At 44.3% G+C, this 12,672-nt stretch overlaps 1 protein-coding gene across 1 annotated transcript; it reads left to right on the top strand.

Moving 5' to 3' along the window:
* Window positions 1-361: 361 nt before the first annotated feature.
* On the top strand, window positions 362-12,465 carry LOC147977900 (uncharacterized). Its single transcript, XM_087514587.1, has 4 exons — window positions 362-2,250; window positions 10,345-10,708; window positions 10,837-10,898; window positions 12,207-12,465. The coding sequence occupies exons 1-4, from the start codon at window positions 362-364 to the stop codon at window positions 12,463-12,465; spliced, it is 2,574 nt and encodes an 857-aa protein (XP_087370713.1).
* Window positions 12,466-12,672: the final 207 nt, after the last annotated feature.

The following is a 12,672-nucleotide window of genomic DNA, read 5'->3' as shown; positions in this document are numbered from 1 at the left end:
AAAAAATAAAAAAAATTGAGGAGGAGAAGATGATATTGGAGTTGCATGTTGCGGATGTCGTCGATGATCACAAGATCAAGATGGATGGAATGCGCTTGAAGATTAGAAAGATTAGAAAATATGCCATTCATACCGAGGCTTGGTATCATTATGCCGTTGGATCAATTGTTACCTTGGTTGCGATTATGATCGCATTTGTTTTCGCATTGAAATGTTTTACATAGTTTCAATGTATGGTTTAATTAATTAGATGCTCTGGAGAGCTATATGTTGTTAGATGAGAACTATGTATGCACTTTGGTTTTAATGTGATGATGAACTTCTATTAATTTGGACACTTAATTATATATAATGCACGCAGATGAACCGGCAATGGATGTACGGTGACAGACACACCCGCGAGTACATTAAGGGCGTGCATGAGTTTCTCGATGCGGCTGAGGCAAACAAGCAGAATGCTTTTATGTGTTGTCCATGCACTGAATGTGGGAATACGAGGTCTTACTCTAACCGGAAAATCCTTCACTCCCACCTGCTTTACAAGGGTTTCATGCCACACTATAATGTTTGGACGAGGCACGGAGAAATAGGGGTTATGATGGAAGACGGCGAAGAAGAAGAGTACGATGACAACTATGTGCCCCCTGAATACGGTGATGCTGCAACGGGGGGAGCTGGTGAATATCAAGAGGAACCAGACGATGTGCCCAATGATGCTGCCACGGGTGAAGCTGCTGAAGATAAAGAGGAACTAGACGATGTGCCCGATGATGATGATCTCCGCCGGGTCATTGTCGATGCAAGGACGCAATGCATTAGTCAAAAGGAGAAGCTGAAGTTCGATCGCATGTTAGAGGATCACAAAAAAGGGTTGTACCCCAATTGCGAAGATGGCAACACAAAGCTCGGTACCGTACTGGAATTGCTGCAGTGGAAGGCAGAGAATGCTGTGGCTGACAAAGGATTTGAGAAGCTACTGAAAATATTGAAGAAGAAGCTTCCAAACGATAACGAATTGCCCGACAGTACATACGCAGCAAAGAAGGTCGTATGCCCTCTAGGATTGGAGGTGGAGAAGATACATGCATGCCCTAATGATTGCATCCTCTACCGCGGTGCCTACAAGGATCTGAACGAATGCCCGGTATGCGGTGCGTTGCGGTATAAGATCAGACGAGATGACCCTGGTGATGTTGACGGCGAGCCCCTCAGGAAGAGGGTTCCTGCAAAGGTGATGTGGTATGCTCCTATAATACCACGGTTGAAACGTCTGTTCAGAAACGAAGAGCATGCCAAGTTGATGCGATGGCACAGTGAGAACCGAAAGAAAGATGGGAAGTTGAGAGCACCCGCTGACGGGTCGCAGTGGAGAAAAATCAAGACAATGCACTGGGCTGAGTTTGCACATGACCCAAGGAATGCATGGTTTGCTTTAAGCGCGGATGGCATTAATCCTTTTAGGGAGCAGAGCAGCAATCACAACACCTGGACCATGACTCTATGTATGTATAACCTTCCTCCTTGGATGTGCATGAAGCGGAAGTTCATTATGATGCCAGTTCTCATCCAAGGCCCTAAGCAACCCGGCAACGAAATTGATGTGTACCTAAGGCCATTAGTTGAAGAACTTTTACAGCTGTGGAATGGAAACGGTGTACGTACGTGGGATGAGCACAGACAGGAGGAATTTAACCTTAAGGCATTGCTGTTCGTGACCATCAACGATTGGCCCGCTCTCAGTAACCTTTCAGGACAGAAAAACAAAGGATACCACGCATGCACACACTGTTTAGATGACACTGAAAGTATATACCTGGACAAATGCAGGAAAAATGTGTACCTGGGCCATCGTCGATTTCTTCCGACCAACCATCAATGTCGAAAGAAAGGCAAGCATTTCAAAGGCGAGGCAGATCACCGGAAGAAGCCCGCCATGCGCACCGGTGATCACGTGCTTGCTATGGTCAATGATTTACACTACGTAATCTTTGGAAAGGGTCCCGGTGGACTAGCTATTCCGAATGACGCTGAGGGACACGCACCCATGTGGAAGAAGAAATCTATATTTTGGGACCTACCCTACTGGAAAGACCTAGAGGTCTGCTCCTCAATCGACGTGATGCACGTGACGAAGAACCTTTGCGTGAACCTGCTAGGCTTCTTGGGCGTGTATGGGAAGACAAAAGATACACCTGAGGCACGAGAGGACCTGCAACGTTTGCACGAAAGAGACGGCATGCCTCCGAAGCAGTATAAAGGTCCTGCCAGCTACGCTCTTACGAAAGAAGAGAAAGAAATCTTCTTTGAATGCCTGCTCAGTATGAAGGTCACGACTGGCTTCTCGTCGAATATAAAGGGAATAATAAATATGCCAGAGAAAAAGTTTCAGAACCTAAAGTCTCATGACTGCCACGTGATTATGACGCAACTGCTTCCGGTTGCATTGAGGGGGCTTCTACCGGAAAACGTCCGATTAGCCATTGTGAAGCTATGTGCATTCCTCAATGCAATCTCTCAGAAGGTGATCGGTCCAGAAATCGTACCAAGGCTAAGGAGTGATGTGGTGCAATGTCTTGTCAGTTTCGAGCTGGTGTTCCCACCATCCTTATTCAATATCATGACGCACGTCCTAGTTCATCTAGTCGACGAGATTGTCATCCTGGGGCCCGTATTTCTACACAATATGTTCCCCTTTGAGAGGTTCATGGGAGTCCTAAAGAAATATGTCCGTAACCGCGCTAGGCCAGAGGGAAGCATCTCCATGGGCCATCAAACAGAGGATGTTATCGGGTTTTGTGTTGACTTCATTCCTGACCTTAACAAGATAGGTCTCCCTAAATCGCGGTATGAGGGGACACTGACCGGAAAAGGCACTCTTGGAAGAGACTCAATAATATGCAGGGACGGATATTCTTGGTCTCAAGCACACTACACACTTCTACAGAACTCTACCTTGGTGACCCCGTATGTCGATGAACACAAGAACAGTCTGCGCTCCAAACACCCGGAGCAGTGCGACGACTGGATTACATGTGAACACATCAGGACTTTCAGCAGTTGGTTGGAAACACGTCTCAGAGGTGACAACACTGTTTGTGATGAGTTGTACTTGTTGTCCAGGGGACCATCTTTGACTGTATTGACTTACAAAGGATACGAGATAAATGGGAATACATTTTACACGATCGCCCAAGATCAAAAGAGCACCAACCAAAACAGCGGTGTCCGCTTTGATGCAGCAACCGAGAGCGGAAAGGACACATATTATGGTTACATAGTGGACATATGGGAACTTGACTACGGACCTGATTTTAATGTCCCTTGGTTTAAGTGCAAATGGGTCAATCTGTTAGGCGGCGGGGTACAAGTAGACCCACAGTACGGAATGACAATAGTGGATCTGAAAAATCTTGGGTACACTGACGAACCGTTCGTCCTAGCCAATGATGTGGCACAGGTTATCTATGTGAAGGACATGTCTACCAAACCGAGAAAAAGAAAAGATAAGGAAGCGAATACATCATACGATGAGCCAAAGCGCCACATAGTTCTTTCAGGAAAAAGGGACATCCTGGGAGTGGACGGCAAGACAGACATGTCTGAAGATTATGAAAAGTTTCATGAAATTCCTCCCTTCAATGTCAAGGCTGACCCAAGCATCCTGATAAACAATGAAGATTATCCATGGTTACGGCGCAATAAGCAAATGACACAAGCAAAGAAAAAGTGAAGACTTTCTCCCGCAATAAGCAAATGCTATGTGGGTGAAATTATGATACCATCCCAACTTTCAACTTTTTCAGAGTTCATTTGAAATGCTTTCATGTCTTATGGTTCGAAACTTTGATACTTCGAAAGTGATTGTCCATTTTGTACACGAAGTGCATCAAGTTTTTGTCGTAACCCTCTCTACTTTTTGGAACATGCTATGTGGGTGAAATGATGATACCATGCCAACTTTCAACCTTTTCAGAGTTCATTTTGAAATGCTTTCCAATTTCAGAGTCATTTAGCTCAAAGAATGAATTAATAGCAAACAGAATGAACTACAAAACTTTTATGAAAATAAAAACAATCAATTAAAATATTATGTTAAGATCAACTAAATAAAACTATAATATTCTTCAATAGCAAAAAGAATATAATTTGTGTGACCTAAAATCAAACTATAAGTATTTAATTGTAAGTATAAATAAAAAATAATAGCAAAGAAGAAAAAAATTCTAATTTTATAGTAAATTTATTCATAAACTAGTGATTCACACAAATTTTAAAAAATTCAAATTTAAACTATTTAAAATTTAAAACTAATGGCACTAACAGAAAGTTTATAATTTTTGTGACCTAAAAGCAAAAAGGAATCACTAAAAAAACTGTAATTATTTAGTTTTAAGTAGAAACAAAAAAATAAAAAACCAAAAAAATGTTGAAATAGAAAAGAAAAAACCAAAAAAAAATGCCACCTACTGGGCCTCCACGGCCTGAATACGACTAGAAACCCTACATGGGCCAGGATTCAGGCCCGCAGGCAGTAGCAGTTTAGGCCCGAAAGCCTGCATTTCAGAGGAGCTCGAAAGGGGAGGCAGAGCGGCGCTTATAAACCAGTATCGGCGCCCTTCAGCTAGCGATGTGGGACTAAACTTGTGGGCGCGGGGCGCACAAGGGCATTGGTCCCGGTTGGTGCCACCAACCGGGACCAAAGGTCGCCGCTTCCCGCCCTTTGGCCTGCCGAAAATTGACCTTTGGTCTCGGTTCGTGGCACCAACCGGGACTAATGCCCACCTTTGGTCCCGGTTGCTGCCACGAACCGGGACTAAAGCCTGTTCTATATAAGGAAGCACTTAGCATTTTTTCATTCTCATCCTACAGTTGCCCCGACGCCGCCCGCCCCCATCGTCGCCGTCGCCCGTGCCGCGTGCCGCCCCGGCCCGCCCCCGTCGCCGTCGCCCACGTCGCCCGCGCCGCGTGCCGCCCCGATGCCGCCCGCCCCCATCGTCGCCGTCGCCCGCGCCCATCGTTGCCGTCGCCCGCGCCGCGCGCCGCCCCGCCGTCGCCGTCGCCGTCGCCCGCCCGCCCCCATCGTCGCCGTCGCCGTCGTCCTCTGGTCCGGCCGCGGCGCCCGAGCTAGCATATTTTTTTTGTTATATGCTTTTTTTTCTGTTATATGCTTTTTTTTCTGTTATATGCTTTTTTCTGTTATATGCTTTTTTCATGTATATATGCAAAAAATAGTAAATATGAAAGAATATAGGGTTTTTTTCATATGATTTTTTCATAGATTTTTTTCTGTTCATATGCAAAAAATAGTAAATATCAAGGAGAAGAGAGAATATAGGATTTTTTCTGTTCATAGATTTTTTTGGTGATATTAATTATTGTAAATATGAAAATGTTTGTGTATTCATATGAACAAATGAATTAGAAGAGGGAGAAGAAGAGGGGGTCGAGAGGGGGTCTAGGGTCGCTGAGGGGGGAGAGGAAGACGGGGAGAAATAAATAAGAAGAAGAAAAAAGAAGAAAAAGAAGAGGAGAAGAAGAAAGGAATAGAGGAGAAGAAGAGAAAAATAGAATAAAATAGAATATATGTTCTATTTTCTCTTTTCTCCTCTATTCCTTTCTTCTTCTCCTATTTTTCTTCTTCTTTTTTTTCTTCGACACGTGGGGGGGGGGGTCGAGAACGCCGGACATTCATGAGAGAGGCGAGGAAGAAGGGGAAGAAGAAGAGAGGAAGAAGAGGAAGTCTTCTCCTCTATTCTTTCTTCTCTTCTTTTTCTTCTTCTTCTTCCTCTTTATTTTATCGGGAACGAGGGTCGTCGAGAGGGTCGCCGAGCGGTAGAGGAGAAACCCTAAATAGAAAGTATCGTCGGTGTGAGATACATGTACCGTCGGTGTCGGACACTACATCCACATCCCACAAATGGCGCGGGCTTCGACCCCCACGTCACTTGTGGGACGTGGATGTAGTGTCCGACACCGAAGGCCACATGTATCTCACACCCACGATACTTGCTAGCTATTTAGGGTTTCCTCTACCGAAAAGAAGAGGAGAAATAAATAAGAAGAAGAAAAAAGAAGAAAAAGAAGAGGAGAAGAAGAAAGGAATAGTGGAGAAGAAGAGAAAATAGAATATATTCTATTTTCTCTTTTCTCCACTATTCCTTTCTTCTTCTCCTCTTTTTTTTCTTCTTTTCTTCTTCTTCTTCTTCTTCTTCTTCTTATTAGCCGGAAGTAGAGAGAGGTTTCCTAGTGTCAAAGTATTGAAGAAATCCATGCCTTCATCATTAGCCGGAAGTAACCAGGGCATGTTGGTACGAAGTTCTGCAAAGTTATTCTGGAATGGAGTCCCGGATAGAATAATCCGCTTTTTGGTACGAATTCAGCAAAGGCCTTCCAAATAGCGATATTCGGAAGGCTCTTGCTGAACTTTGTACCAAAAAGCGAATTATCCTATCTGGGACTCCGTTCCAGAACAACTTTGAAGAGCTTCGTACCATCATGCACATGTTACTTTCGCCTAATGATGAAGACATGGTTTTGTTGAATCCTTTGACACTAGGCAACCTCCCGACCCCTCGGCGATCCTCTCGAACATGAGAGGAAGAAGAGGGTCGTCTAGGGGTCGAGGGTTCCAGGGTCGTCGAGGGTTCGAGGGGTCGAGGATCGCCGAGGGGTTGAGAGAGGTTTCCTAGTGTCAAAGTATTGAAGAAATCCATGCCTTCATCATTAGCCGGAAGTAACCAGGGCATGTTGGTACGAAGTTCTGCAAAGTTGTTTTGGAATGGAGTCCCGGATAGAATAATCCGCCTTTTGGTACCAATTCAGCAAAGGCCTTCCAAATAGCGATATTCGGAAGGCTCTTGCTGAACTTTGTACCAAAAGGCGGATTATCCTATCTGGGAGTCCGTTCCAGAACAACTTTGAAGAGCTTCGTACCATCATGCACATGTTACTTTCGCCTAATGATGAAGACATGGTTTTATTGAATCCTTTGACACTAGGCAACCTCCCGACACCTCGGCGATCAACCTTCCGAACTGGACGCCACCGCCTCCTCCTCCTCCTCCGGCGAGTCAGGGCACTCCGCCTCCACCGCCTCCTCCTCCTCCGGCGAGTGACGATCAGGGCCCTCGGCCGGCTCCTTCTCCGGCGCGCGGCGGCACTCCGCCTCCTTCTCCGCCTGCGCCGACGCGCCCGAGCAGCCCGCCTCCTCCTTCTCCGCCTCGTCAGCAAGGGCGGAAGAGACCTGCCGCCGCTCCAGCTGCTCCGGCGCGTCGTAGTCCTTCTCCTCCGCCGCTTAAGCAAGTAAAGAAGACAACCGCTACGTCTGCTCGGTCGGCGTCTAGCAGTACAACCAGAGGCGGGAGGACATACAAATTCGGTCCTTCTCTGAAGACTCGAGAGAAGTTACCATATGAGAGGACCCAGGAGGAGAACGCCGAGATCGCGCGAGAAGAAGTGAAGAAATTCTTTGAAGGGGTGAAAGCAAAGAAACATCCACCTCCGGAGGAGAAGGTAGATCGGGTGAAAGTGAAGCGCATTCTGGCTGCCCTGACAAAAACACCAAAGTCTGATTCGCCGAAAGGAAACTATGACCGCATTATTGGAAAGGAATTTGCCGAAGCGGAGCAGTCGGGAAGTACTGTCAGTGATCAAAGGCTGAAACAACGACGAGCTGGGAAACAAATTGCCCAGCTCGGCGAACAAGCGAAGCAATCGTGCCCCCCGCTCAAGGTGCCTAGCCACAACGTCGATAATGATCCGAGGATGGTGCCCGGTTATAGCAATCCTGCAGATTACCTGCCCGACGAAGTACATTATGACCCCATGGACGTGCAGATACAAAGATACGAGTACGGGAAGCCTCTCGTCAAAGATGAAAGATCTCTATCAACGATGATGCGAAGATTGCATGATTGGTACTTGAAAATCTGCAGAGACTCTGGGGGGAGGAGTACTTTGTTTGCGAGAGTTAAACCGGAGCATGACCTCGTTGGAATTGATCTGTTGCCTATTCCATTTGAGGAGTTCTATCAGTTCTTCAATCAATTGGCCCTCGATAAAGCAACTGTCACCTGCTACTGTCTGTAAGTAGTACTACTTATGTCATTAAGTTTCTCTATATAGCTTAGCTCTTTCATTGCATGTATTTATAGTCATCCTCACTATATTATGCAGATTGAAGATCATCGAATTGAAGAAAAGACAAGTCGGTGATATTGGGTTCATTAACACAAATCTCATAGATGCAACTCAGGTTAAATTTCATGCCGCAGAAACCGAGGCCAGCATGCTAGAATCGTTGATAATAAATCAAAACAAAGATATAATACTCTTTCCTTACAACTTCAAGTGAGTGTTACTGTCTTGTGCGTATTCGGTTTCCCTTATATATTAGTCAAGGTTATAGTAATGTAATTGATGAGTTATGCATGCGTGTGCAGTTTCCACTATATTCTCCTACATATTAAGCTTGAGCAGGGACTAGTAACCGTCTTAGACTCAAGACCAAAAGATCCCAAGGACTATGCAGACATGACTCAAATACTCGAGAAGTTAAATCGATCATTATCCACCATATCAGCAACTTTGTTCATTTCCTGATATATCAAGTAATTGTTTTCTTTGTCCGACAGGGTTTGGAGAAAATTCACCAGAAAAGCTCCGGGACTGCCGAAGGAGCTGCAATTTAGACACCCGAAAGTAAGTACTAGCTATAGTAGCATTTTAAGCGCATCTACTAGTCATTCAAGCGCTAGTTTCATCAATACCATTTGGCATTCTTGCTTATCAGTTTGATTAACCTCTATTTCTTGTAAAGTGGTTGTGGCAGCAACAAGGGAATGATTTCTGTGGTTACTATGTTTGCGAGTCCATCCACCACACGACCTGTGAGCGGGGCTACACTGACGAACAATATGAAGTACGTAAATAACAACATTCACAATTTTATTTTATTACCATCATTTGTGTTGAGTTTCATTCATTCATATATATATGTATTGACCCCCTTCTTTAAATTAGATGTTTCGGAAGCGGGATGAACTCCTAGCACCAGCTCGCATGCGAGGAATTCAAGAGGAATTGGCGGCATTCTTTCTTGACCACGTGATCCCTGAAGACGGAGAATTCTATGTTAACCCTGAGTCCGTATGATTATATTTGTAAGAGATAATTACTGTATATATGTAGCCGGTAGTGTCAGATAGATATACGAGAACTTGTTGTTCGACCAATCTCTCGGAGAAGGAGAGGTGGTCGATATCACTTCTCTCTGTATATATGCATATATGTTCATGACGATCTTCTGTTTCCTTCGTTTGCTTACTAGCTAGCTAGCGTGTCTAGTCCTCTCTATATACGTATGTATAGTACGTAGCGTCGACCAAGCACAGACATAACAGAGGACACTTCTCTCTATTAATTATAACTAGCTAACACAATATATGAAACACCTAAATTAACCCCCTAAAACCCCCAACCCCCCCCCCCCCCCCTTTCAAAAAAAAACAAAAACCCCAGCCACAGAAGTGCTGACGCGTGGATGCCTATTGGTCCCGATTGGTGCCACCAACCGGGACCAAAAGGGTCTCCACGTGGGCAGTGCGCAGAGCCCAGTCAGGAGACCCTTTGGTCCCGGTTGGTGGCACCAACCGGGACCAAAGGGTCTCCTGACTGGGCTCTGCGCACTGCCACCAACCGGGACCAAAGGGTCTCCTGACTGGGCTCTGCGCACTGCCCACGTGGAGGGCCTTTAGTCCCGGTTCTGGATTGAACCGGGACTAAAGGGTGGAGGTATTAGTACCGACACTTTAGTCCCGGACCGGGACTAAAGGCCCTTACGAACCGGGACTATAGGCCCTTTTTCTACCAGTGTTAAGTTTCCTAGTAGGCCTCTTTTTTCAGAAAACTTAGGCATATGTTCTTGTGTAGGTTGGCTTCTTTTTAAAACGCTCCATTTATGGGCCAACATTAAATGGACAAAAAAGCCAAAAGAATCGCCCATTGTTTCAAGAATACTGGAATGCTGGAAATGCAAATTCTAAAATAAAATAGGAAAGCTTTGAAATATAAGCCTTCGTTATAAAAGGCAAGAATTTATCTCAAAATAAACCATTGGTGGAGAGACTTGAGTGTGAACATAGGCAAGATTGTTCCAGCTAAGAGAGTGGATACATAGGCAATTAGCTAGGCGGCACCAACTGGCCATATATTTCTTTCCTTTATTTGCACAACCAAAAAAGGCATAGTCTTATACTTTAATTGTTTTTTAGATCATCCCTGAAAGAAATTTGAAATACCACAATCAATTTAGTTAAACGCTGCCAATCTTCCTAATAATGACAGCCTGATCTACAAATCCAGCGCTGTATACACCATGATAAATAAATACTGCCCGGCACATCGTTCCATCCAGATTCCCATAACCCTTCTCACCCATTTTTCTCCTGCCGTCTCTCTCCTCTCGCCGAACTACAGCACGGCAGAGATGAACCCGAGCAACCCTGCTTCTCGGCCGTCCACCTTCCCGGCCACCGTAGAAATCCCAAGCCCAGCAAGTCCTTGGCAGAGCGCCGAAGAAGAAGCGGCAGCGTCGCTGCTGATGCTGGCAGAAGCCGTCGGCTTCGAAGAGGAGTTTGATATGGCGGACGAGGAAGACCATGCCGTCCAATCTCCAGTTTCTTCAGCTGGCTCGTCAAACAATATCAAGGTAAAATACATGTATACTCTGTATTTTTGCGCTGGTTCCTATTTTCCAAGATCCGGCCATATTTATTGGTTGATCTGTTGATTCGGCTGGCCGGAATTTAAATTTTATTCGCCGTGTCTTTCTGTCAGGCGTCCATGTACGTGAACAATGTAGCTTTGGACGACCATATGGTGAAGGACCCAGAGGACAGGTATCTGTACTTCTACTCCTCTACTAGACTATAGTATACGAATAACCCATAGGACCGGTTGGGTGACATATGGGGGGCTATGGGACCCATTGCTCATCCAGTGCAATATTTATATTTAATTCGATTCTGCCCAAAGTTGAGGATGTGACATATGGGAGTATGGGACCCATTGCTCATCCAGTGCACTCACGTGGGTATGGGTTTGTCTCTTGCTCCCAGCCTTCCAGTATTTTCCAGAAAAATCACTTTATATTCCACGGCAGAGTAGAAAACAAGTCCGACCCCTCATGTCTCCAGCCATACAAAAGGAAGCAACTTTTTTCCCATAAACGCTTATTCAAAGTGAATTTGTTTTCCCACAGAACAATCCTTCTGCTGGGCGTAGATTTCAATGTATTTTACATTTGAAAAAATACATTAAAATGTATTTTACATTTACCCCTAAAATGTATTTTCATTTATACTTGTTGATTTGTATTTTACACAGTGTGTAATGCAATATGTGCACAAAACTAACTATGCCACTACGAGAAAAAAATATACATTTCACCGTTTGAAAATATGTACGTCACATGAATGTACTTTCAAGAGCTCGTCTTCTGAACTAACAAAATAGGTCAAAACATATATGCATACATATATTGTTAATCCAACAATCTACCAAAGTATAAATTTGTGATACCTCCCAAAATGCTTGGCTGTTATTCACATGAGGGGTCGGCTTAACCTGCTGGAGTTCTTGTGAAAGGGTTAAACGCGTAATAAAGCACACAGTGACGATTAAGAGAGAAATGATTTAGATAAAATGATGAGAAAGACATAAATATATTCGCCAAAAGGAAGAAATATATTTAAGTTTTACATTACATACATGAAGTATTTATTTTCCTTGTTTTACCTAAACGATTGGTCAAAGTATAAATGGATAGGACAAAGTATAAATGGGTCAATAATTGAACTTTTTATTTTAATAGTGTATATGGATAGGACAAAGTATAAATGGGTCAATAATTGTAACCATCGAGTGCAGCATGGTTGGATTTTTTTCTCTCTCTTCGGGCAAGCTTTTATGATTAATTTTCAAAATGTTGGTATACGATTTTAAAATTTGAAGTCCAAGTAGTAGTATAATTTTATTCTGACATTTTGTATTTTATGAGAAACAAATAAATTTAAAGCCCGTAGTCTAGTACGTATTTTGCTAGCAACATCAGATGATTATTTGTTTTGTATGTATTTACTTTGCACTAGAAACATGTTGTGTTTTGGGAGTATAAATGATTGTGCGCTTCTGCTTTGATGTGGCAGTACTGATGAAGAGCCAGACGGGGAATGTGTTGGAGAACGGCCGGAGGCAGAAGTTGAAGAACTAGAGGTTAAAGCTGACCCCTTGACAATGCCAGCAGAGCGGCGGTGCAATGCTCGTAACTGGACATGTGGCAAGCCAGCACAATCCGGCTCCACCATGTGCTCGAAACATGTCAAGGTTCGCGGCGAGTTGTTGAAAAACTTGCAGGCGAAGAGGCTGCAAGCAAGGACCGGGTCTGACGCCATAAATGGGCCTTAGACACAAGAATGAGCACCGTCTATGGAACGAGGCCCATAGACCGCTGTCAGCCCATCTCGCATGGCCCTAGTAAATGTCGGTTAAGAAAATTAAATTTTAGCCAAATTTCGGATATCTCGCCTCGGCCAGGTAATGTCGTTGTCGGCCGAGAAAATCAAATTGAAAAATTGTTGGTTGTACTTGGTCGTCTAAACTTTGAGCTAATGT

The sequence above is a fragment of the Triticum urartu genome, chromosome 3A (assembly GCF_056163025.1).
Source record: "Triticum urartu cultivar PI428250 chromosome 3A, HENAU_Tu73, whole genome shotgun sequence".
Classification (NCBI taxonomy): domain Eukaryota; kingdom Viridiplantae; phylum Streptophyta; class Magnoliopsida; order Poales; family Poaceae; genus Triticum; species Triticum urartu.
This window is presented reverse-complemented; position numbering and strand designations above follow the sequence as displayed.